The 27,559-nt window shown below is 44.3% G+C and overlaps 1 protein-coding gene across 1 annotated transcript; it reads right to left on the reverse strand.

Annotated features, from left to right (window-relative positions):
* Positions 1-27,469, reverse strand: hivep1 (HIVEP zinc finger 1). The gene is given in 7 exon segments (XM_079570847.1): positions 1-290; positions 292-807; positions 1,931-2,406; positions 14,100-14,201; positions 18,625-18,800; positions 20,176-20,309; positions 22,691-27,469. Coding segments are annotated over 7 exon segments (6,390 nt in total). The 5' UTR covers positions 27,437-27,469; the 3' UTR covers positions 1-50.
* Positions 27,470-27,559: the final 90 nt, after the last annotated feature.

Consider the following 27,559-nt stretch of genomic DNA (forward strand, 5'->3'; position numbering starts at 1 on the left):
TGGCTTCGCCGCTCGCGTTAGCCGGGCCGGCGTTTATCCTCGCTGGACTGCTAACCGCCGGAGAAGGGGACATTTTGGCCGGACTCTGCCCCCGCTCCGCCTGCGCCTCCGCCCCCCCCGGGCAGCGGACTGAGCGCTGACATCGGGCTCACGGACGGGATGATCGCGGGCAGGGCTATGTTGAGGATCTGCAGGCCCGGGACGTGGTGCGGGCCCGCGCCGCCCTGCGACGTGGGGTTCGCCGCCAGCACCTGCAGCCCCAGCGTCAGGCCCTGCGTGGACGCCAGCCCCCGCGTTGGCGATGCCCATGATGTTCAGCGTCTCCAGGTTGAGCGGCTGCAGCGTTTGCGCGAAGCACGGGAAGGCGCCGCCCGGGTCCTGCAGCAGGAGCGGCTGGACGGCCTCCCCGTCCCGCGGCGACGCGCCGGGGGCCGGCAGCGGGCTCGCGTTGCGGTGGAGGACGCCCACGGCCGGGATGGTGAGCTGGACCTGCCCGGCCTGGATGGGCACGAAGGCGGAGTAAGCGGTGAGTCCGGCGGCGGGCACCAGCTGGATGCCCCCGACCGGCAGCATGCTGTAGGGGGAGCGCGGCGGCTGCTGCGAGTGCAGGGGGAGGTGGCTGAAGAGGTGGGCCTGTCCCGGGCCGGACGAGGGGAACAGTCCGGAGGGGCCGGCGGGGGGCGCTGTCGGGGGGTTGGTGTGGAACAGGAGCGGCGTGTGAGCGGGGAAGCAGGACGTCTGAGTCCCGCGGTCGACCGGGAAGGACAGCTCTGCAGAGGGGGCTGTAGGGGGCGCTGGAGGGGCGTCCTGTGGAGAGAGAGGGAATTAAGACGAGATGAATAACTGGTCCCAGAGGGGAAAAGGAATCATTGTGCAAAACTGACAGAAGTCTGAATTTCTTTTAGACGATCATTTATGTGTTTTAGAAGAGCTTAAGTAAAATGCCAGTGGTAGAGGTTGTTAAAACTGTCCCCATTTTCAACCTATTTTCAGCCAAGGCACATATTTTTCATTGAAAAAATCATGAGGCACAGCACCAGCGGAAAATGTTAAAAAAATTTCACTCTGTAGCCTACACTCAGTTGTTCTCATCAAAGTCTGAATAGGAACACCGTATAGTCTCGCTAGCCATGATCACCACAAATGAGTTACCTGCAGCCACTTACTGATATGGAAGAGTATTACAGGGTTACTCTACCATGACACTAGAGGGCACAGACATTCGAAAAGTGTACATTATTTGCGGATAATAATGAATTTATTTAAAAAAAAGAAAAATAGGTGAAATTGCATAATTTCCCAAAGCACACCAGACAGTATTTCACGGCACACAAGTGTGCCACGGCACAGTGGTTGAAAAACACTGATCTAAATGTCCTTTTCTGAGACATCGCACCTCAGACATTTTCCTCGGAGTTAAGTTTTAAGTTTAACACAAAATACACAGTATTCCTGTCCAGCACATTTTAAAAATTGTGATTTATTTTTGTAGAGATCTGCTTTAATTCTCCAATGGCTTTTACTAGAGGCTAAGCCCAAAAAAAGGCAGAAATGTGAAAGGACCGGGGACAGAAGCAAGACCAACCCCGCAAAAACTCTTCTAAATCTCTTAAGCCAACATTTAGAAGACAACAGGAAACTTCTTTGCACAATTTCTGCCAAAACTGCAGCTGAATGTGTTTTAGACCCTTTATTTTTTATTCTTGACAGACCTCTGCAGTAAAGACAGTTGGGCGCTGTGTAAATGTAGATTTAGTGCCAGTTTAAAATCAATTCCAGGTTTTCTTTAACATCCTGCAGAATCCCTGTCGTGGTCCTTGTTCCTTTGGCGACAAAAGGTTTTTTATCTAAGACCAGACCAAGTCTACTCAAACTTTAGACTCATCGAGTGATTTATGTCATTTCTTCCTAAAAGTGATCTTTCCTGTACCTGTGAGCTCTTCGTCGCTTTGCTCGCGGGCGCCGGCGGACTGGGCGGGACCTCGAAGTCGGGGAAGTCGATGGACATCTGGCGACAGGGCGACACGGGGCTCATCATGTGGACGGACTCCGTGTCCGACAGCTCCCCCGCCGCTCCACCGGGGGGCGCCGCCGCCGCTGAGGGGGGGGACTTCAGCGCGTCGTCTCGGACCGTCAGCAGCTTCGGGCTCAGCATCGCCACAGAGTCCGAGTCCGCGGCGAGGGGAAGCACGGAGCTGATGGACATCTGGGCGAGCAGCGCGCTGGGCGGGGCGTCCGAGTCTCTGCCGGGGAAGTGCTGAGGGCTGGCGCAAACCGACGGGTTCGTGGAGAGGCCGGACTCCGCCTGGCTGTCGTCTTCCTCCTCCTCAGGGTCGTCTTCGTCGTCCGGAGCGTCCGAGTCGTCGGAGTCGGGCCGGTCGGCGCTGCCCACGTGACTGTGGTCTCCTGGAGGACACAGAGAGGACACAGATGAGACACAGATGAGACAGAGGTGAGACACAGAGGAGACACAGATGAGACACAGAGGAGACACAGAGGAGACACTGGTGAGACACAGAGGAGACACAGAGGAGACACTGGTGAGACACAGAGGAGACACAGAGGAGACACAGAGGAGACGCAGAGGAGACACAGGTGAGACACAGAGGAGACACAGGTGAGACACAGATGAGACACATATGAGACACAGGTGAGACACAGATGAGACACATTTTTTCTGCTGGATTTTTGTCATTTTTTTTGCTGGATTTTTGTCTTTTTTTTGCTGGATTTTTGTCTTTTTTTCTGGATTTTTGACGTTTTTTTTGCTGGATTTTTGTCTTTTTTTTGCTGGATTTTTGTCTTTTTTTCTGGATTTTTGTCATTTTTTGCTGGATTTTTATTTATTTTTTGCTTGATTTTAGTCCTTTTTACTTGATTTTTGTCTGTTTTCTGCTGGATTTTTGTCATTTTTTTCTGGATTTTTGTTATTTTTTCTGCTGGATTTTTGTCTTTTTGTCTTTTTTTTTGGTCTTTTTTTTGCTGGATTTTTGTCTTTTTTTCTGCTGGATTTTTGACATTTTTTTCTGTTTTTTTAATTATTTTTTTGCTGGATTTTTGTCTTTTTTTCTGCTGGATTTTTGACATTTTTTTCTGTTTTTTTAATTATTTTTCTGCTGGATTTTTGTCATTTTTTTGCTGGAGGAGACACAGATGAGACACAGGTGAGACACAGGTGAGACACAGAGGAGACACAGAGGAGACACAGAGGAGACACAGAGGAGACACAGAGGAGACGCAGATGAGACACAGAGGAGACACAGAGGAGACACAGGTGAGACACAGGTGAGACACAGAGGAGACACAGATGAGACACAGAGGAGACACAGAGGAGACACTGGTGAGACACAGAGGAGACACAGAGGAGACACTGGTGAGACACAGAGGAGACACAGAGGAGACACAGAGGAGACGCAGAGGAGACACAGGTGAGACACAGAGGAGACACAGGTGAGACACAGATGAGACACATATGAGACACAGGTGAGACACAGATGAGACACATTTTTTCTGCTGGATTTTTGTCATTTTTTTTGCTGGATTTTTGTCTTTTTTTTGCTGGATTTTTGTCTTTTTTTCTGGATTTTTGACGTTTTTTTTGCTGGATTTTTGTCTTTTTTTTGCTGGATTTTTGTCTTTTTTTCTGGATTTTTGTCATTTTTTGCTGGATTTTTATTTATTTTTTGCTTGATTTTAGTCCTTTTTACTTGATTTTTGTCTGTTTTCTGCTGGATTTTTGTCATTTTTTTCTGGATTTTTGTTATTTTTTCTGCTGGATTTTTGTCTTTTTGTCTTTTTTTTTGGTCTTTTTTTTGCTGGATTTTTGTCTTTTTTTCTGCTGGATTTTTGACATTTTTTTCTGTTTTTTTAATTATTTTTTTGCTGGATTTTTGTCTTTTTTTCTGCTGGTTTTTTGACATTTTTTTCTGTTTTTTTAATTATTTTTCTGCTGGATTTTTGTCATTTTTTTGCTGGAGGAGACACAGATGAGACACAGGTGAGACACAGGTGAGACACAGAGGAGACACAGAGGAGACACAGAGGAGACACAGAGGAGACACAGAGGAGACGCAGATGAGACACAGAGGAGACACAGAGGAGACACAGGTGAGACACAGGTGAGACACAGAGGAGACACAGGTGAGACGCAGGTGAGACACAGAGGAGACGCAGATGAGACACAGAGGAGACACAGAGGAGACACAGGTGAGACACAGAGGAGACACAGAGGAGACACAGAGGAGACACAGAGGAGACACAGGTGAGACACAGAGGAGACACAGGTGAGACACAGAGGAGACACAGAGGAGACACAGATGAGACAAAGGAGACACAGATGAGACACATTTTTTTGCTGGATTTTAGTCTTTTTTTTTCTGGATTTTTGTCTTTTTTTGCTGGATTTTTGTCTTTTTTTTGCTGGATTTTTGTCTTTTTTTTGCTGGATTTTTGTCTTTTTTTGCTGGATTTTTGTCTTTTTTTTGCTGGATTTTTGTGGTTTTTTTGCTGGATTTTTGTGTTTTTTTTGCTGGATTTTTGTCATTTTTCTGCTGGATTTTTGTCTTTTTTCTGCTGGATTTTTGTCTTTTTTCTGCTAGATTTTTGTCTTTTTTTTTGCTGGATTTTTGTCATTTTTTGCTGGATTTTTGTCATTTTTTTGCTGGATTTTTGTTATTTTTTTTCTGGATTTTTGTTATTTTTTTTCTGCTGGATTATTGTCGTTTTTTCTGCTGGATTTTTGTAATTTTTTTCTGCTGGATTTTTGTCTTTTTTCAGCTGGATTTTTGTAATTTTTTTGCTGGATTTTTGTAATTTCTTTCTGCTGGATTTTTGTCATTTTTTTCTGCTGGATTTTTGTCATTTTTTTGCTGGAGGAGACACAGATGAGACACAGATGAGACACAGAGGAGACACAGGTGAGACACAGAGGAGACACAGAGGAGACACAGAGGAGACACAGGTGAGACAAGGTGAGACACAGAGGAGACACAGAGGAGACACAGAGGAGACACAGAGGAGACACAGATGAGACACAGAGGAGACACAGAGGAGACACTGGTGAGACACAGAGGAGACACAGAGGAGACACTGGTGAGACACAGAGGAGACACAGAGGAGACACAGATGAGACACAGAGGAGACGCAGAGGAGACACAGGTGAGACACAGAGGAGACACAGAGAGGACACAGGTGAGACACAGATGAGACACAGAGGAGACACAGAGGAGACACTGGTGAGACACAGAGGAGACACAGAGGAGACACTGGTGAGACACAGAGGAGACGCAGAGGAGACACAGGTGAGACACAGAGGAGACACAGAGAGGACACAGGTGAGACACAGAGGAGACACAGGTGAGACACAGATGAGACACATATGAGACACAGGTGAGACACAGAGGAGACACATTTTTTCTGCTGGATTTTTGTCATTTTTTTTGCTGGATTTTTGTCTTTTTTTTGCTGGATTTTTGTCTTTTTTTCTGGATTTTTGACGTTTTTTTTGCTGGATTTTTGTCTTTTTTTTGCTGGATTTTTGTCTTTTTTTCTGGATTTTTGTCATTTTTTGCTGGATTTTTATTTATTTTTTGCTTGATTTTAGTCCTTTTTACTTGATTTTTGTCTGTTTTCTGCTGGATTTTTGTCATTTTTTTCTGGATTTTTGTTATTTTTTCTGCTGGATTTTTGTCTTTTTGTCTTTTTTTTTGGTCTTTTTTTTGCTGGATTTTTGTCTTTTTTTCTGCTGGATTTTTGACATTTTTTTCTGTTTTTTTAATTATTTTTTTGCTGGATTTTTGTCTTTTTCTGCTGGATTTTTGTCATTTTTTTGCTGGAGGAGACACAGATGAGACACAGGTGAGACACAGATGAGACACAGAGGAGACACAGGTGAGACACAGAGGAGACACAGAGGAGACACAGAGGAGACACAGAGGAGACACAGAGGAGACGCAGATGAGACACAGAGGAGACACAGAGGAGACACAGGTGAGACGCAGGTGAGACACAGAGGAGACACAGAGGAGACGCAGATGAGACACAGAGGAGACACAGAGGAGACACAGGTGAGACACAGAGGAGACACAGAGGAGACACAGAGGAGACACAGAGGAGACACAGGTGAGACACAGAGGAGACACAGGTGAGACACAGAGGAGACACAGATGAGACAAAGGAGACACAGATGAGACACATTTTTTTGCTGGATTTTAGTCTTTTTTTTTCTGGATTTTTGTCTTTTTTTGCTGGATTTTTGTCTTTTTTTGCTGGATTTTAGTCTTTTTTTTGCTGGATTTTTGTCTTTTTTTGCTGGATTTTTGTCTTTTTTTTGCTGGATTTTTGTGGTTTTTTTGCTGGATTTTTGTGTTTTTTTTGCTGGATTTTTGTCATTTTTCTGCTGGATTTTTGTCTTTTTTCTGCTGGATTTTTGTCTTTTTTCTGCTAGATTTTTGTCTTTTTTTTTGCTGGATTTTTGTCATTTTTTGCTGGATTTTTGTCATTTTTTTTCTGGATTTTTGTTATTTTTTTTCTGGATTTTTGTTATTTTTTTTCTGCTGGATTATTGTCGTTTTTTCTGCTGGATTTTTGTAATTTTTTTCTGCTGGATTTTTGTCTTTTTTCAGCTGGATTTTTGTAATTTTTTTGCTGGATTTTTGTAATTTTTTTCTGCTGGATTTTTGTCATTTTTTTTCTGCTGGATTTTTGTCATTTTTTTGCTGGAGGAGACACAGATGAGACACAGATGAGACACAGAGGAGACACAGGTGAGACACAGAGGAGACACAGAGGAGACACAGAGGAGACACAGGTGAGACAAGGTGAGACACAGAGGAGACACAGAGGAGACACAGAGGAGACACAGAGGAGACACTGGTGAGACACAGAGGAGACACAGAGGAGACACAGAGGAGACACAGAGGAGACGCAGAGGAGACACAGGTGAGACACAGAGGAGACACAGAGAGGACACAGGTGAGACACAGAGGAGACACAGGTGAGACACAGATGAGACACATATGAGACACAGGTGAGACACAGATGAGACACATTTTTCTGCTGGATTTTTGTCATTTTTTTTGCTGGATTTTTGTCTTTTTTTCTGGATTTTTGACGTTTTTTTTGCTGGATTTTTGTCTTTTTTTTGCTGGATTTTTGTCTTTTTTTCTGGATTTTTGTCTTTTTTTGCTGGATTTTTATTTATTTTTTGCTTGATTTTAGTCCTTTTTACTTGATTTTTGTCTGTTTTCTGCTGGATTTTTGTCATTTTTTTCTGGATTTTTGTTATTTTTTCTGCTGGATTTTTGTCTTTTTGTCTTTTTTTTTGGTCTTTTTTTTGCTGGATTTTTGTCTTTTTTTCTGTTTTTTTAATTATTTTTTTGCTGGATTTTTGTCTTTTTCTGCTGGATTTTTGTCATTTTTTTGCTGGAGGAGACACAGATGAGACACAGAGGAGACACAGGTGAGACACAGAGGAGACACAGAGGAGACACAGAGGAGACACAGAGGAGACACAGAGGAGACGCAGATGAGACACAGAGGAGACACAGAGGAGACACAGGTGAGACACAGGTGAGACACAGAGGAGACACAGGTGAGACGCAGGTGAGACACAGAGGAGACACAGAGGAGACGCAGATGAGACACAGAGGAGACACAGAGGAGACACAGGTGAGACACAGAGGAGACACAGAGGAGACACAGAGGAGACACAGAGGAGACACAGAGGAGACACAGAGGAGACACAGAGGAGACACAGGTGAGACACAGAGGAGACACAGGTGAGACACAGAGGAGACACAGAGGAGACACAGATGAGACAAAGGAGACACAGATGAGACACATTTTTTTGCTGGATTTTAGTCTTTTTTTTTCTGGATTTTTGTCTTTTTTTGCTGGATTTTTGTCTTTTTTTTGCTGGATTTTTGTCTTTTTTTTGCTGGATTTTTGTCTTTTTTTGCTGGATTTTTGTCTTTTTTTTGCTGGATTTTTGTGGTTTTTTTGCTGGATTTTTGTGTTTTTTTTGCTGGATTTTTGTCATTTTTCTGCTGGATTTTTGTCTTTTTTCTGCTGGATTTTTGTCTTTTTTCTGCTAGATTTTTGTCATTTTTTGCTGGATTTTTGTCTTTTTTTTGCTGGATTTTTGTCATTTTTTGCTGGATTTTTGTCATTTTTTTGCTGGATTTTTGTTATTTTTTTTCTGGATTTTTGTTATTTTTTTTCTGCTGGATTATTGTCGTTTTTTCTGCTGGATTTTTGTAATTTTTTTCTGCTGGATTTTTGTCTTTTTTCAGCTGGATTTTTGTAATTTTTTTGCTGGATTTTTGTCATTTTTTTCTGCTGGATTTTTGTCATTTTTTTGCTGGAGGAGACACAGATGAGACACAGATGAGACACAGAGGAGACACAGGTGAGACACAGAGGAGACACAGAGGAGACACAGAGGAGACACAGATGAGACACAGAGGAGACACAGATGAGACACAGATGAGACACATTTTTTCTGCTGGATTTTTGTCATTTTTTTTGCTTGATTTTTGTCATTTTTTTTGCTTGATTTTTGTGTTTTTTTGCTGGATTTTTATGTATTTTTTTGCATGATTTTACTCTTTTTTCTGGATTTTTGACATTTTTTCTGGATTTTTTAATTATTCTTTTGCTTGATTTTTGTTATTTTTTCTGCTGGATTTTTGTCTCTCTTTTTTTTGCTGTTTTTTGTCTTTTTTTCTGTTTTTTTTATTTTTATTTATTTTTTGCTGGATTTTTTTTTTTCTGGATTTTTGTCTTTTTTTCTGTTTTTTTTTTCCATTTTTTTGTCTTTTTTTGCTGGATTTTTGTCTTTTGTCTTTTTTTTTTTTGCTGGATTTTTGTCATTTTTTTGCTGGAGGAGACACAGATGAGACACAGATGAGACACAGATGAGACACAGAGGAGACACAGGTGAGACACAGGTGAGACACAGAGGAGACACAGATGAGACACAGATGAGACACATTTTTTCTGCTGGATTTTTGTCATTTTTTTGCTGGATTTGTGTTATTTTTTCTGCTGGATTTTTATCTTTTTTTGCTGGATTTTTGTCTTTTTTTTTGCTGTATTTTTGTCTTTTTTTTTGCTGTATTTTTGTCTTTTTTTGCTGGATTTTAGTATTTTTTTCTGCTGGATTTTTGTCTTTTTTCAGCTGGATTTTTGTCTTTTTTTTGCTGGATTTTTGTCATTTTTTCAGCTGGATTTTTGACTTTTTTCTGCTGGATTTTTGCCATTTTTTTTCTGGATTTTTGTCATTTTTTTGCTGGATTTTTGACTTTTTTCTGCTTGATTTTTGTCATTTTTCTGCTGGATTTTTGTCATTTTTTTGCTGGAGGAGACAGATGAGACACAGAGGAGACACAGGTGAGACACAGAGGAGACACAGGTGAGACACAGGTGAGACACAGAGGAGACACAGAGGAGACACAGATGAGACACAGATGAGACACAGATGAGACACAGAGGAGACACAGGTGAGACACAGAGGAGACACAGGTGAGACACAGGTGAGACACAGAGGAGACACAGAGGAGACACAGGTGAGACACAGAGGAGACACAGGTGAGACACAGGTGAGACACAGAGGAGACACAGGTGAGACACAGGTGAGACACAGAGGAGACACAGAGGAGACACAGGTGAGACACAGAGGAGACACAGGTGAGACACAGGTGAGACACAGAGGAGACACAGAGGAGACAGAGATGAGACACAGATGAGACACAGGTGAGACACAGGTGAGACACAGATGAGACACAGATGAGACACAGACGAGACACAGAGGAGACACAGGTGAGACACAGAGGAGACACAGAGGAGACACAGAGGAGACACATTTTTTCTGCTGGATTTTTGTCTTTTTTTGCTGGATTTTTGTCTTTTTTTTGCTGGATTTTTTTTATTTTTCTGCTGGATTTTTGTCATTTTTTCTGCTGGATTTTTGTATATATAATCTATTATAGAAAACGCTATCTCAATGGCCGCCGCCTGGGCGCCGCCATGTTTATTTCCCATACCGACTTTGAAGCTAAGCAGGAAAGTGCCTGGTTAGGACTGGGATGGGAGACCGTTTGGGAACACCAGGAAGCCTGGCGACAGTACTGAGTCTGTGCGTGGTTGGTGTTATTACATCCGCGGCCGGCCCCCACGTGACGAGTCCCACCGGCCGCGGGCATTGGCCACGGGTCCATATGGACCGCGGTGCTGCTGTCCGAGGACAACCCGCTGTCACAAAAACGCGAGTGCATGAGATCTGACTGCCGTGCGTGTGCACGGCAGTCCAAACAGGGCGATGTGTGTGTGCGCGCGTGTGTGTGTGTTCGTGCGTGTGTGTGTGTGTATGTGTGCGCATCCAAACAGGGCAATGTGTGCGTGTGTGTGCAAGTCATGTGACTCGAGTCTCCCGCCTCTGGTGATCTGCCCAGCACTGTTCACCAGATTTAAGGGACCTGGTGAGCAGTCCCTTAAATTGTCATTTTTTGTCACATTTTTGTCATTTTTTTGTCACATTTTTGTCATTTTTTTCGTCATTTTTTTAATATAATTTTTGTCATTTTTTGTCATTTTTACATCAATTTTTTAACACATTTTTGTCATTTTTTAATCTAATTTTTGTCATTTTTTAATCTAATTTTTGTCATTTTTTTTGTCATATTTTGTCACATTTTTGTCATTTTTTAATCTAATTTTTGTCATTTTTTAATCTAATTTTTGTCATTTTTTTGTCACATTTTTGTAATTTTTCTGACAATTTTTTGTCAAATTTTTGTCATATTTTGTCACATTTTTGTCATTTTTTAATCTAATTTTTGTCATTTTCTTTGTCATTTTTTTGTCACATTTTTGTCTTTTATTTATTTTTTTACATTTTTGTCATTTTTCCGTCAATGTTTTCTCACTTTTTTGTCACATTTCCATAATTGTTTTTCCTTCCTCTTAAGTCTCTTTGTGCAGGTGAAAGTGTCGAGCCAAATGGAAAATCTCCATTGGTTTAAATGTCGACTCAAACTGCAGGAGACTGAGAACGTCTGGAAAAAACAACGTCACTCTGTTCTCAGCCCATTACAAAATAAAGCATGTTTTTGCACAACATTTCGGCATCTTTTCAGCAACGTGACATCTCCACATGTCCCTGTGTTTTTCCTCCATTAAAGCAGCGAAACATCACAAAGCAGGGCCTCCCCTTAAACCGCCGCCGCGTTTCCCTGGGCCTCGGTTTGTTGCTAAGAGCCCGGCTTTAATTGGACTCCTCTAAATGCAGCGTCGACTCTGCAGCAGAGCGTGGGCGGCTCGCGGCTTCGCAACGAGGAAACGGCAGCGGCTAAATTTAGAAACATAAAAAAAAAACAAGGGGGGGAAAAAGAGAGAGAAAAGACGGCGATCTCCGGGGCGGCCGCGAGGAAAACCGGGAGGAGCGAGTTTCCCCAAACACGGGAAAAAAAACCTCCAGGGAATCGGAGGGAAAGTGTTATGAAATGGTTATGTAAAAATCCCTCGCACGCCCACGACGCGGAGCCGCACACGCTGGGCCCGGTTTAAAGGGAAAGGAAACAGGTCGTGTGTTTGTGGATGTTTGCACAAGAGAAGCTCGTACGGGCGTTAACCCCTTAAGTCCCGCCTGAAACGAGCACTTTTTCTACAGTTTGGCTTTACCCCAGTCCAAGAGCTTCTGGGAAAAAGGTGTGGAAATAGAGACAGAACTGAGACGAAAACAATGATGGAAATGTGACAAAAAAGGGACAAAAAATTGATGAAAAAGTGGCAAAAATGTCACAAAAATGTTACAAGAAATTGACGAAAAAATGACAAAAATGAGACAAAAAAGGACAAAAAATTGATAAAATGTGACAAAAGAATTACAAAAAATTGACAAAAAACATGACAAAAATGTGATAAAAAATGGACTAAAAAATTACAAAAAATTGACCAAAAATGTTATTAAAAATGGATGAAAAAATTACAAAAATGAGACAAAATGTGACGAAAAAATTACAAAAAATTGACAAAAATTTGACAAAAAAATGACAAAAATGTAGCAAAAAATTGATGAAAAATTTGATAAAAATCTTTATAAAAAATGACAAAAAAATGACAAAAAATGACAAAAAATGACATAAAAATGACAAAAAAAAGAGAAAAAAATGAAAAAAATGTGACAAAAAATGGACTAAAAAAATACAATAAAATGATAAAAAATGACAAAAAAAGGACCAAAAAAAGGACAAAAAATGTGACAGAAATGTGATAAAAAATGGACGAAAAAATTACAAATATATGACAAAAAAATGACAAAAAAGTGACAAAAATGAGTTTAAAACCCAACAAAAAAATGGATGGAAAAAAATCTGATGACGTGAGGAAAAGGATCCTCTCGGTTCAGGCGGGAGTTAAGAGGTTAAGACGAGACGCTGCAGGGGAAACAGAGGCCCCACGCTGAGATTTGTGTCGAGATTTCTTCAAAAAAGGACCGGTTCTTGTCGACTTTTTTGTTTCCGTTCACAAATACTGACGTGCCTGATACTGTGGTGAAGCTCTGAACCGAATGTCACACATCTGTCACACATCTGTCACACATCTGACTCCACACAACACACTCTGGGACTTCATATTCTTAAAAGTGTTTATGTGTAATTCCTGCCTGATCTATTGAGCTAAGAACTCCCCCAAAAACAAGGCAGTGGAACTAATCAAAGCAAACTCCCAAATCCTCTATGAACAAATCTTTCTAACTAATAATGTGTCACAAAATAAAACCATACGTCTTAACTAGGCTTTTTTTATACATAACATTCTTATATAATAATCTTATACAACAGGTCTCTCTTGCAAATGAGGCATCGAGTCTCAAGGGACAAAGCTGAATAAATAAAGCATGAATTCAAAAAATATATCAGAAAGCTTCACATTGATATTAGGCATGAGCCAAAGTGGATGATGTGGAAATGAACTGGTGTGTTTGTTTGTGTGTGTGTGTGTTCTTGTAATTGTGACATTGTGAGGACCAGTGTGAGTTTTTAACCAACAGAGTGAGGACATTTTGGGTAGTCCTCACTTACTTGAGGGACTGTTTGAGGGTCATTGTGGTTTTAGGGTTAAGGTTAAGGTTGGGGGTTCAGGGTTCGGGTCTGGGTAATACATTATGTCTATGAGTGTCTTCACTAAGAGAGAAGTGCAAGATTGTGTGTGTGTGAAATGGTCTCCACTTGTGTTTATTATTTGTTTATTTGGTCAGGACAGTGAAGCTCTTACCACCCGCCCAAACCAAATCCATTCTCTCCTCTTTGCCATTGGCGTCACTTTTTATTTCCTTTTTGTGTTTTTGTCACTTTTTTATTACTTTTTTGCTGCTCTTCTGTCTTTTTTTTTCTGGATTGTTTTCTTTTTTTTTGCTTGATTTTTGTCTTTTTTTGTAGAATTTTTGTCCTTTTTTTTGCTGGATTTTTGTCTTTTTTTGCCTGATTTTTGTAATTTTTTTTGCCCTTTTTTTGTCATTTTTTGCTGGATTTTTGTCATTTTTTTGCCTGATTTTTGTCATTTTTTTGCCCTTTTTTGCCATTTTTTTGCTGGATATTTGTCTTTTTTTTGGTCTTTTTTTTCTTGATTATTGTCATTTTTCTGCTGGATTTTTGTCATTTTTTGCTGGATTTTTGTCTTTTTTTCTGGATTTTTTTTGCCTGATTTTTGTAAATTTTTTGCCCCTTTTTTGTCTTTTTCTGCTTGATTTTTGTCATTTTTTTGCTGGATTTTTGTCACTTTTTCTTGATTTTTGTCTTTTTTCGCTGTTATTTTTTTTGTCTTTTTTGCTGGATTTTTGTCACTTTTTAGCGTTTTTTTTGTTGCGTTTACATCCTCATTTCTTCTCGTTTTTTGCCTCTGTTTTGAAGAAGCTTTTAGATTTGGAGAATTTGGAGAAAACATGTTCAGGTGGGAGTTAAGAGGTTAATGAACACACATGGGTCTCATGCATGTAAACGCACCACGCCGGAGTGTCGTCCACACTGTGCCGTCAAAGCTCAACAAAACTAAAAGTGCTGCAGAATCTGTTTTATAGCTGCCCGAGTGCAGCGTCTTACCCGAGTCCTCCGCCTCCTGGTCGTCGACGAGTCCGTCCGGGACGCCCATCTCCAGGCATTTCTTACTGTGGGCCTTCGACTTCATGTGCTTCGTCAGATTCCCTGAAACAAAACAGGCAAAAACAAGGTCAGGGCGGAGACTGATGCCGCGTCCACACCAAACGGGGCCGGCGCCTCCAAAGCCTCAGGTTTACATTTAAAATACATGGAGGACGCGCCTCCGGGGGGCGTCAAGAGGTCCCGCGTTTTGAAGCTTTTTGACAAAAATTCACAAAAATTCACAAAAATTGACAAAAATTGAACAAAAATGTGACAAAAAAATGACAAAAAATGACCAAAAAAAAGGACAAAAAATATGTCAAAAATGTGACAAAAAATTGACAAAAAAATTGGACAAAAATTGGACAAAAATGTGACAAAAAATGACAAAAAGTGAGAAAACTTTGACAAAACTTTGACAAAAATGTGACAAAAAATGACAAAAAATATGTCAAAAATGTGACAAAAAATTACCAAAAAGTAACAAAAATGAGTTGAACACCTGTGACGTGAGGAAAAAGATCCATTTAGATGAGTTTTGTAGATCTTCGCTTTCAAATGAGGCGTTACACTGGCCTACAGGATTTGGGTGAAGCTGAACTGGAGAAAAGGCTCTCGGTTCAGGCGGGAGTTAAGAGGTTAAGGCCTGTTTTCACAGATTCGTCCACAGATTTTCGCGCTTGGAAAGCTTTTGACACGCCTCGAGTTGGGAAATGTTGAACTTTTTGGAGAAATTTGCGAGCGTCGACCAATCAGGAGCTTTCCCCCCACAGTGACGTACGTTGTAGCTGAGCCACCGGGGCAGATTCTACGCCGGTGCACAATCGAAACAGACGGCTTGTCGAGTTGCACTACCTCTCGTTGCTGCGCATGTGCAGAACTATCCAGTCATTTTACATTCAGCCATCGAGTTGCGCTTTTTCAGCAAATAACATGATTTCATAAATGTTACTGTCGAATGTGATTAGTAAATGACGTAGCTGCTAAAACAATTTGCCTTTAAATATCTGTCTGTTGAAAATATAGGCTTTAAAAACAAAAAAAAGTACAAGTTTTGTCAATAATCAGAAAGCATGACCGTTTAAATGTAATAAAAGTTGCTGAGGAAAGAGTCGTCTGCTCTTTAGTTACGTAATATTATGCAAGACAAAGTTTACCAGCTGTTTTTAATGAGAGACAAAGACATGAGCACATGCGCGTTGATACTGTCAGTGCAGCTCGACAAACAAGTGCATCTCGACGTTACACCGGCCCCACAGATGTAAACAAGTCACGGAGGTTTAGCTTCATTGTGAACCGGAGCTACAGCAGCTCTGGGACAAAGACACATCAGTGCTTCTTTATCTAAACACCAGGATTAAAAGACAAGAAAGGTTATTTCAGAGGCTGAATCTGCGCTGGGAATGTGTTTGGGCCTCGAGGACGCCTGTTGTAGCATTAGCAGCGGAGAAAGCTAATGCTAAGCTAAACCTCGGGTCCTCACGTGAAAATGAGAAATATCCACAAATAAAGTCGATAAAGAACAATGATCACACACTGAGCTGGGCTGATGTTGTAGTTTATTACTCACATCATCTACAATTAGCTCCGGGAGAAAACCATAGCTTGTTAGTTAGCTCAGTTAGCTCAGTTAGCTCCGTTAGCTCAGTTAGCTCGTACTGTGCTCCGGTTTTCTCCCATGAAAACAAGCATCATGCACTAAAAACGTAAATGAATCCGTAACGACATAGAGCAGCTTTAATGACGATCACACATTTGTGGTTTGTTGCAGACTTTTAATCAACAATGAGCTGTAGCAGGTTTATTTCAGGCAACAGCTGCTTCCAAGATGGCGACGAACACACTGACTGCCTGACGCTCGGGGACATTTGAGACAACCGTCTGACTTCAGAAAGCACACGTGTCAAACCACGGGCTCTAGGCACGTTTTTGACGCCCAAAACGCGTTTGGTGTGGACGCAGCAGGAGACTGGGCACTTCTCACTCGACTCGATGTGTATTTAGCTTGACGGCTTTTTAAAATAAGACTGAAGAGCAGAGAGATGTGTCGCACTTGAAAAAAACAAGGGTAGGCAAAATAAGCATTAGCTTCAGCCTATACCTTTTCGGTCATTTTGTATGTTATGTCTTGAAGAAGTATACTTAATCTTTTGTCATAATTTTGACCGAATAAACTGAACTGAACTGAGCACTCGTTATGAAACTTTAGGGCTGGTTTTCTCCAAATGAGGGTCTTGTTTCTCTCATGCAAAAACACAGCCATGAGAGTCGCTCCCACAGACTCCACACTTTCCAGTCATTGTTTCATATCCAATTCCCTTTAAAAAACCCTTAACTCCCGCCTGAACCGAGCACATTTTCTCAGGTTTGGCTTTACCCCAATCCAAAAGCTTCTGGAAAAAAAGGTGTGAAAATAGCGACAGAACTGAGACGAAAACAATGATGGAAATGTGACAAAAAAGGGAAAAAACATTGACAAAAATGTGAAAAAAAGAAATGACAAAAAAGTGGTAAAACTTTGACAAAAATGTGACAAAAAAATCCCCCCCAAAAAAGACAAAAAAATGATAAAAAGACAAAAAATTTGACAAAAAATTTGACAAAAATTTGACAACAAAAATGACAAAAAAGCAAAAAAAGCAAAAAAATGAAAAACAAATTGAAAAAAAAAAGACAAAAAATTTGACAAAAATGGGAAAAAAAATGACAAAAAATTGACAAAAAAAGACAAAAAAATGACAAAAAGTGAGAAAACTTTGACAAAAATGTGACAAAAAAAGACCCCCAAAAAAAGACGAAAAAATGATAAAAAAGACAAAAAATTGGACAAAAAATTGGACAAAAAATTGGACAAAAATGGCCAAAAAGACAAAAAAATGACCAAAAAAAATGACAAAAAATGACAAAAAAAATTACTAAAAATATGTCAAAAATGTGACAAAAAAGCAAAAAAAATGACAAAAAATGTGACAAAAAAAATTGCAAAAAAGTTACAAAAATGTGTTGAATACTCCCTCAAAAAAAAGATGGGTAAAAATCTGATGACGTGAGGAAAAAGATCCATTTAGATGAGTTTTGTAGATCTTATCTTTCATATAAGGCGTTACACTGGCCTACAGGATTTGGGTGAAGCTGAACTGGAGAAAAGGCTCTCGGTTGCGGCGGGAGTTACGAGGTTAAGGCCTGTTTTCACAGATCTATCCTCTTGTTAAGCTCTGGCTCTGACGCTGAGGCTGGAGCGAGGAGGAGCTGCAGGAGCCGCTCTGAAAGCGCCGTGGGCAGAGCCGCTCTCCGAGGCGTGGGCTCCGATGCCGAGCGGTGAATCACGCCGAGGAGGAGGCAGATCCACCGCGTTATAAATAGACTCAGAAACACAATTATAGGGACAGAGCGAACGGCGATGGATTAACCGCGCGGCGTCAAACTCGAATGCAGACGCCGCATTCACGTCTGCGCAGGCTCTCGCTCGTCCAGAAACCATCCATTACGCCGGAGCAGAGACGGACGGAGCCGAGTTGGAGGAAAATGTCTCGTTGTGATTTATGTTTCAAAAAAAAGATTCAGTCCAGATGGCACTTTGTAAAAAGGTCCAAGAAAAGAAAATGAATGCGATATTTTACTAAATCATCTCAACACAACACGCTCCATTCAAATTAAACACAAATTGCAAGTTTTCAGCAGAAGTCATAAAAAACTAAACAAAATCAGGATCAAAACAAGAGTAAAACTGTTTAAGTAAAACTGAACTTTTACACATTATTATGTTCTGTGTAAAGTCAATTCAGTTCAACTTTTTTCCGGACTCGTAGTCAATTAAAATGCCATTAAAATGCCATTTTAATGCCAGGACACCATGTTTTAATGCCACACATACAGTGGGAAAAAAAAGTGTTTGGTCAGTTCCTCATAGACTTCCTATGGGATTTCGGCCAAATACTTTCCCCCCCCACTGTACACACAGTATTTACTTCCAATTATTTGCAAACATCAAATTAATCTGAGGAATAAAGTAAATATCGACATTTTAAAAGTAAACTCTGCCATTTTCAATCACACGTTTTTGTGAATTTGACACAAAAAATATCCAAAATTTGAATGTGTTTTGGAAAATAGTGTTTGTGTTTTTGGAAAATGTGTGAAGTAAAACATCAAGCAGTGATATTATTTTCAAAGTAATTTAGATTTAATGCCAATAGGAAAAGAAATGTGAGGCCTTTCAATAACATTTAAGGTTTCACTGGACAATTTCTGCTGATCCAGTGGAACAAGCATCAATTCACAAAAAAACGAGAGAGAAGAAGAGACAAAGAAGTCAGTAAGACTCTGATATTTTCCATCATTTTCATCAAAGCTAAGACGTCTTGTTTCCCGGCGGTAAGACTTGATTCTCACGCACCGATCCTTTAAACATAACCCGACCCCGAGGAGGATCGGGGGCGTTTCACAAATGTACGAGTGTTTGTGAATATCTGGGCCAGAGTTTTACCTTTGGTCTTGAAGGAGAAGTTGCAGTGTGCGCAGTGGTACGGCCTCACGTCCGAGTGCGTGCGGATGTGTTTGCGGAGCATGCTGGGCTTTTTACAGCGGATCCCACACTCCTCACAGATGTACTTCCCCCGGCCTCGGCCCCGCACGTACACGTACTCCTCGTTAGACTTGAACCTGCGGGAACAACGGGGGCACGAGGTCAGAGGGCGACCAGTGTGGGGGTTTGTCTAAGGCCGATAACAATGTCTGGTCTATAATCCTGAGTATGAAGCTTCTAAACCGTAAAATGTGTCAGGGTTGAACTGTATATTATTAGAGGAAGACCTGTCTCACCAGCCTGGAGACTAGTTAGAGACTTGAGTTGCCACTTCTGCTTGAGATCGCGGAGACCTCTCCGAGACCATGAAGAGACACCGCTGAAATCAAACCTGTTCGTTTTCACCGAGACCTGGAGACTGGTCATCTCCCTCCCCTCGACTCAGACTGAATGCGTTCACAAGGGCCTCTGAGGCCGGTGAGAGAGGCCCTTCAGGACACTCATGTTCAGTAGGTTCTTCAGAGGGAGCTGGTTTAACCTCTTACCACCCGCCAAAACCAAATGCATTCTCTCCTCTTTGCCCTTGTCGTCACTTTTGATTTCCCTTATGTGTTTTTTTTTGCTTGATTTTTTGTCTTTTTTTTGCAGTATTTTTGTGTTTTTTCTACTGGATTTTTGTCATTTTTTTTGCTGGATTTTTGTCACTTTTTTGCAGGATTTTTGTCTTTTTTCTACTGGATTTTTGTCATTTTTTTGCTGGATTTTTGTCATTTTTTTGCTGGATTTTTGTCACGTTTTTGCTGGATTTTTTTTTTTTTTCTACTGGATTTTTGTCTTTTTTTTTGCTGGATTTTTGTCTTTTTTTTGCTGGATTTTTGTCTTTTTTCTACCGGATTTTTGTCTTTTTTTTGCTGGATTTTTGTCTTTTTTCTACCGGATTTTTGTCATTTTTTTGCTGGATTTTTGTCTTTTTTCTACTGGATTTTTGGCATTTTTTTGTTGTATTTTTGTGTTTTTTCTACTGGATTTTTGTCATTTTTTTTGCTGGATTTTTGCCTTTTTTCTACTGGATTTTTGTCTTTTTTTTGCTGGATTTTTGTCTTTTTTCTACCGGATTTTTGTCATTTTTTTGCTGGATTTTTGTCACCTTTTTGTTGAGTTTGTGTCATTTTTGTCGCTTTTCTGGTCACTTTTTCGCGCTTTTTTGTTGTGTTTACATCCTCATTTTCTTTTTTTCTTTTTTATCGCTGTTTTGAAGAAGCTTTTAGATTTGGAGAACTTGGAGAACAGGAGAAAACGTGTTCAGGTGGGAGTTAAGAGGTTAAAAGACAAAAATCAGCAGATTCCTGAACTAAAACGGCACGTCTCTATTCTCTTATGGTTCTGAAATGATAAGCAAAAGTCGGCAGCATGATGATTTACAGCGTGATGTTTCTCCACTCCTGAGGACGAGGAAGTCATGTGTCCAAAGTTTATAAACCAAGTTCCATAAGATGTAATAACGTGACGAACCCTCCGTCGAAGATCTTGACGCGCCGCGGTTCGCTCTTCGTCGTCTGCTCTTTGTCCGACTCGAGGCTGCTCTGAAGCTCGGGCTGGGCTTTGGTTCGCGCCTCCACGGACTTGGATTTCTGGATCAGCGGCACCTGCGGATCATTATACAGATAAAGTTATATTCAAAACTAAAACACAACAAATTATATTTAAGGTGTTTTCCATTTTAGGCAGGGCCGTGGGAAGATGTTTTGGGTAGGAGGTGCTGAGAGACAAGATGGCCCCCCAAAACGCTATTTCTTTGCTTATTTCATATTTATTTAAACCCTTAACTCCCACCTGAACCGAGCACAGTTTCTCCAGATTGGCTTTACCCCAATCCAAAAGCTTCTGGAAAAAAGGTGTGAAAATAGCGACAGAACTGAGACGAAAACAATGATGAAGATGTGACAAAAAAGTGACACAAAAAGACAAAAAATGACAAAAAAAGGACAAAAAAGACAAAAAATGACAAAAAAAGGACAAAAAAGACAAAAAAAGACACACAAAAAAGGACAATTTTTTTTTAAAAAATTACCAAAAATTTCACAAAAAATTTCACAAAAAATTTCACAAAAAAATTCACAAAAAAATTCACAAAAATGACAAAAAATGACAAAAAAAAGACAAAAATACAAAAAAATTACAAAAAATGTCACAAAAAAAGACAAAATGACATAAAATGACAAAAAAATAACAAAAAATGTGACAAAAAATGACCAAAAAAAAATGACAAAAAAAAGTTAATGGAAACTTTTTTTTGACATGAGGAAAAAGATCCATTTAGATGAGTTTTGTAGGTCTTAGCTTTCAAATGAGGCGTTACACTGGCCTACAGGATTTGGGTAAAGCTGAGCTGGAGAAAATGCTCTCGGTTCAGGCGGGTTAAGAGGTTAATATTGCTTGTATTGCATAGACGATCCACCAGGGGGTGCTGTAGCGCCCTCAGCACCCTGGGTTCCCATGGCCTTGATTTTAGACCTTTTGATTCAGATGATCCACGGTGCGACAGGAAAATGTGCCATAATTAATAAAAAGAGGCGACTACTGTCTGTCTGTAAGAAAACTAATGAAAAACTAAGAAACTAAGACTAAACTAAGAGTTTACAGACTGGGGGAAAAAATGGTGAGAAAATTGGGTAAGAAATTAGAAAAGTAACTGGATGTTTTATTTTTTTTTCTAGGGGGGTTGTGTGAGGGGGTGGTGAAAAAAAGGTTAAAATCCGAAGAAAGAACAGTGAGAAAATTGGGGAATTTTTCTTTTTTTTTTAACTGGGGGGTGGGGGGACATAAGGAGACAATTGATATCCTTTAAGTAGTACATTTGTATAAAAAGCAACTTTGGTTATTACTCTTCTTCTTCTTTATCTTTTTTATAAAAAAAAAGAGGGAAAAAAAAGAAAAAAAATTTCAACATCCGCCGCATAATCAACGCCAATCCACAGTCTTTATGTACTTTCCATTTCTCTTATAAACCATTTTTTTGTCAAACTCATGGCCCATGATCCTTATTTTGTGAGTAATTGTCTCATTCAGTTTTACTTCTTGTATAATATTAATCCATTTTTTAATATCCAGGGGATTACTGTTTTTCCACTCCTTTGTTTTGATCTTTAGAGCTGTAATTCTGAGTTTATATTAATTGGGTTTTTTTCCTAATATCATATTTTCTGATTTTAAGTTCTTTCCCAGTATCGTTTCAATGATGTGAAATACTTCTTTCCAGTGAGGTTGTATTGTTTTACAAGTACAGAAAATATGTGTGTAATTTGCATTTTCCTCTCCACAATTCCTCCACAATATTTGCTCATACTTTCTGGAGTCAAGAAGTATTTCATAATTATTTTCCAAGCGAACTCTCTCCAAAATAAGGAACCCACAGTTTTATGGACCCCGGCACAAATCTGTTCCCATTCATTTTCAGTTATTTGTATATGGAACTCTTCTTCCCATTTTACCTTAACATTGGTTGCTATTTTCTCTTTTTGCTGCCATAAAATTTGGTATAGCTGACTCATAGCATTTTTTTGTTTCCTATTACGATTATTTGCCATATAGATTATCAGGGGGTTTAGGTCATATTTAATGTTTAATAAAAAGGAGACAATTGAGGGGAAATGGGGGAATAATATGGAGAAACTAGGGGAAAAGATAGGAAAAATAAAGGGAAAATGTACCTAAGAATCCTAAGAACAAGGACAATTGGGGGGAAATGGGAGATGGTACAAGACAGGTTAAAATCAGGAGAAGAAAATTGGAGAAAAAAATGTCTAAACTAAGAGGAAAACATTTTCAAATCTGGAAAAGAGTCTGGGTCACACATGTGGAAAGTGTTGACTCTGCCTTTTGTTGGTCTATTCAGTAAATCCAAATGTTTGCAGCACATTTTATGCATATTTCTGATGGTTTGCAAAGATATCGCCCCCAAAAACACCGAGATATAACTTTTTATCAGTACATTTCGTCAGCCCTGAGCAGCACGGGAGTCTCTTACCTTGGGCATGACGTCCTTGAGCTTCCCCGAGTACGACAGCAGGTCTCTGGCCCCGCCCGTCTTTATGGCCGACGTGTACAGGATCTTCTTGGAGCTCTGTCTGGAGTCGAACAGCGACATCACCACTTTGGTCGGCAGCCCCAGCGGGTTCGGGTTGTTGGGGGAAACCGCCCAGGCCGCGTACGCCGAGGTCTTCAGGTCCGTCTGCTGCGCGTGCAGAGACTTCCTCTTCATCAGGAAGCACCAGGTCAGGGTGGTGGTGGTCTTCAGGCTCGGGAAGGACAGGCGGTGGCTGTCTTTGGTGTTGACGACGGACACCGACGTCGTGAGCCTGGCCTGCCCGCAGTGGAAGCTCGACGGCCTGATCGGGGATTTCGCCAGTGGCCACTTTTGCTCCTCCGTTTTGTCTTGCGTCTTCGGGACCGGCGCGGACTGGCTCGTCGCCGGGCAGCTTTCCTCCGGGATGATCGCGCACGTTTCCTTCTCCAGCCCGGCGCTATCCGGCGACATGGGCTTGACCTCGTCCTCCTTCTCCACGTCCGCCTTCGGGGGCGACAGGGGAGGCGCCTCCGTTTCGATGGGGCTGTCCGCCGGCTCCGTGGTGCAGCTTTGCCGGACCAGCGTGAGCTTCCTCTGCCTCGTGACCTCGGACATTTTGGAGTTGAGGTAGTTGACCGACCTCCCGTCCGTCAGGCAGGCGACGCCGTGCTCGTCCTTGGCCCGTTTCTGGTGCTTCTCCATGTAGATGTCCAGGCTGTTCGCCGGAGACAGCATGCGTTTGCTCGAAGCGGTCGGCTCTTGCTGGGGGCAGAGCGTGACGGAGGCCAGCTTCTGCGTGCACTGTATCGGCCCGATGGAAGACGCCAGCTCGACGTTGCTCAGATTCAGACTGGTGCCTTGTCGAACGGGGGAATGATCTCTTCTTTCTCTTTCTTTACACTGCGTCAACACGTTCTTACTGGACGCCTTCGGGACGGGGTGGATTTGCTCGTGCGTTATCAGGATTTGCGGCAGCGAGGTGTGCGTCTGCCCTTCCGCTTCGGACGACCTGGAAACGCCCAGCATGGGGTTGGCGATGGGTATCGTCAGAACGGGCAGAGCGATCTGAGCTCCCGGCGGGTTCGAGAACGTAAACGTTTGGCTGGACCTCGAACCGGCGCAGGGAAGCTGGTACTTGGGCACGAAATCGCTCTTGTCCTTCGGCTCCTCCGGTTTGCTCGGCAGATTTTCCCGGCAAACTAGGATCTGGTTTACCGGCTGCTGCGTCTTTTGGCAGACCTGAACCCTCGACGTCTGGTGCCAGGGGTGCGGGAGCCCGTGGACCTGCCGCTGGAGCGTGGGGCTGCCCAGGTTGATGCTTTGCACGAGCTGCTCGTTCAGCTGCAGCGGCTGCTCTCCGCTGTGCAGCACGAACGGCTGCGCGGCCGCGTTGCGACTGGCGATGTGGATCTGCTGCGGCTTGGTCTGCGTCAGCGAGTAAACGTTGGCTACTTTGTCCAGCGGCGCCACGCTTTTCCTCACGGGTTGCTGGCTTTCGGGGCCGATCTTCAACGACATCTGCCTCACCAACGGCCCGCGGCGTCTTTCGATGAGCGGCACCTGAGAGATTTGCCCGGCGCTTTTGGGCAAACCCGCGGGAGAGAGGGACCTGCTCGGCGACACGTTCCCGCAATCAAAAGACTTGCTCCGGTAGTCGCTCGAAATCTCCACGGACGGCTGCGTGCAGGTGATTTGCTCGGAGGCGGCGCGTCTCATCACCCCCGGGACGTTGAGGGTGTTGAAAGCCGCCGGTAAACCCTGTAAATCCGCGCTCTTGCCGGCGCACTCCGCTCTGGACGGACTCTCCGATCTCAAAGACTCCTCCCGGTCGAACGACGCGGAAACGCTCGACCCGCGGGACAAGCTGCTGTCTCTGCTCAAACTCCTCGACAGGCTCGACTCCAGACTCGACTCCCCCGAGGACTGGTCCATCTGCGCCAGCCGGATCCTCTTCTTCTTCGGGGGCAGCTTTTCCGCCGGCAGCTTGGACAGACTCTCGCTTCTTTGGGGCCAGCTGAACTGATCCGCCTGCTTCTCCGTCGGATCCACGCACTGAGACTCGGCCTCCCTGTCCGGCTCTTCGGTCACGAGTATTTCGGGAACCTGGATGTTGTTTTGCCGGACGAGCCTCGACTGGTGCACGGGGGTCGTCGGGATTTCGCAGCTTTCTCTCTCGCCGAACTGCGCCGCTCTTTGCTTCCCGAAATCCACGCTCTGTGACTTGCTTTCGTGGCCGGCGTCTATGGAAATGTTTGCTACTTGGTCTGCTTTGGGCTTGCCCGCCGGATCTTTTTCCATGCTTTCCACCGGGGACGCCCTGTCCATCGATTCCGTCTCAAAGGAGTTCGGTCGACTCAAGGAATTGGTGTGCCTGATCACCGACGTCCCGCTCCCTTGCCTCTGCAGTTCCCCCTTATTCGCCATCTTCGTCTCCCGTATCGGTGAAAGCCTGGCGTCTGACGTACCCCTTGCTACGAGTTGGATTTGAGGTAGCTTGTTTTGGCTGTTCTTGGGTTGAACGTCGACCATCACGGCGTGCGGAGGGAAGGACCTGTTGGCCATAGCTGCCGGCGACTGCCCCGAATCCAAACTGACCGAACACGGCGGCACCGTGTCCGTCGGCGACTGATCGTCCTCGTCGCCCACGCTCTTCATCTTCATCCTGCGCTTCCTGAACGACGTCTGCTGATCGACGCCCGTACCGGAGACGCCTCTTCTCGCGAACGGCTGCTGCGTGTGCGCGTGGAAGACCTCCTGCTCCGCGTCCTTCTTCTTCGGCCCGTGCAGCTCGGAGCAGTAAAACTTCTTGTGCGTTTCGAAGTTCTCCAGCTTCCTGTACCGATTCCGGCAGGTCTCGCACTCGTACATCGTGCCCTTGCTTTGCGGCGGCTTCCTGTTTTTGTCCTCGAAGGATCTGCTACGTTGCATCAGCTCCGTCGCGTTGCCGCCCGCTCCCGGGTACCCCTCGTCCATGGAGCGCACCGTCGGGAGCCCGTGCCCCTCGTGGCTCGCGGAAAAGTCCTCCACCGCGACCTGCCTCACCAGCGTCCGGGCGTGCATGGCCGGGTTTGGCGTCGTCGGCGCGGAGGAGAACACGTCGTCGTTGAGCGGGCCCATTTTCTCGTCGAACGACTGGCAGATCCGCAAGGGGTGCGGGAGCGGGGGCACGTTGACGGGCAGCGCGGAATGCCCCGGGGTGGTCGGCATGGAGTTGCTCCTCGTGATCGGCAAACAGTCCATCGGCGGGTACTGGGAGGGCACGGAGAGCAGGAACACTTGCTTCGATTTGTCCGTGGGGGTGAACGGCGATTTCGGGATGTCCGAGCTCGAGCTGGACCGTCCGATCGGCTTCAGATCGAACTGGAACGAATCCTTGAATATGTACGACTTGGGCGAGTCGATGCTCCCTCGCCTCGACAAGGAAGTCCGCCTCGGTTTGACGCTGTCCAGTTGTTTGTTGTCGACCACCGCTTCGTTGTCCGAGATCAGCTTGGAAATGCGCTCCTCCAGCGACAGCGCTTTGGGCTCCAGCGGCGGCCGCATCTGCCCCTCCATCGCGGGCCTCGCCTTGGGCTCGCTCTGCACGTGCATCACCGCCGCGACCACCTGGCTGGGAGGCGCGTTTTTCTCCATCTCCACGGGCGGGGTGATCTTCACAAAGGGACTCGGCGGGCTCATGGCCTGGTCGGCGCTCTCCGACCTGGAGAAGTATCCCGAGTCGGTGCTGCCCAAGCTCCTGGGGCTCAGCAGGCACTTGGGCTGCTGCTGCTGGGAGAAATCGGTGGCCTGCTGCCTCTGGAGCTGCGCGTGGCCCCCCATCAGCGGCGACTTGCACTGCTGGTCCTCGTCCTCGCTGACGTCCAGGGACGCGCTCGCGCCGTCCACCTCTTTCAGCGACGACAGGACCGTGATGCTGGACCTCAGGCTCGCCGACTGGAACTCCCGCTGTCGCGCCGCCGCCTGCTCCGGCGCCGCCATCGTGACCCGGGGGCTGTCCGCTCTCAACGGGGAGACGTTCACCGGGTACACCACCACTTTGGGAAGCGCCGCGGTGGCTTTCGGCTCGTGCGACCGCTGACCCGCCGCCGTTTTGCAAGACTCGGGCACATTATGCTCCGCTTCGCCTTGGCAAGCCTGCGCCAAACTCTCAGACATGGCCAGGCTTTGCGGTGAATCCTCGGCGTTGCTGCCTTCCTCGTCGCTCTCCCCGCTTTCCTCCGCCTCCGAGTGAGTCCCGACGCCCTTCTCCGACTCCTGCGACATCGAGCCTCCCCCCGATTCGGACCGAGCCATCAACCCGAGCTTTATGGCGTGGGCGTGGGACTTTTTGTGCTTGTACAAATTGCTTTTGGTCTTGAAGGAGAACCCGCAGGTGACGCAGGGATACGGCCTCTCCCCCGTGTGGGACCGGATGTGCTTCAGGAGCACGCTGGGTTTGGCGCACGCCCGGTTGCAGTACTCGCACACGTACTTCCCCGGCTTCTTCACCTTCTGCTCTTTCGAAACCTGCTCCCCGCCGAAGCTCATCACCGTCGTCATCTGCACCTGGTTGCCGCCCGGCGTCACCGGCACCTGGATGGAGCTGGGCACGCTGGCGGAGAGCGACTGGCACGTCTGCACGACGGGCGGCTGGCTCTGGGGCAGCGCGCTCGGCCCCGTCGGCACCGGCGCGTGCGTGATCGCCACCGGCCCCGCGCCGAAGCCCATCTGCAGCCTCGCCTTCTCCTGACCGGCGACGGGCACGAAGCGGGACCGCGCGGACGCCTGGACCGCGCCTTGGAGCGGGGCCGCGATGCCGATGAAGTTCCCCTGCTTGTCGATGTAGTACGT

Source organism: Gobius niger (genome assembly GCF_951799975.1).
Source record: "Gobius niger genome assembly, chromosome: 14".
Classification (NCBI taxonomy): Eukaryota; Metazoa; Chordata; class Actinopteri; order Gobiiformes; family Gobiidae; genus Gobius; species Gobius niger.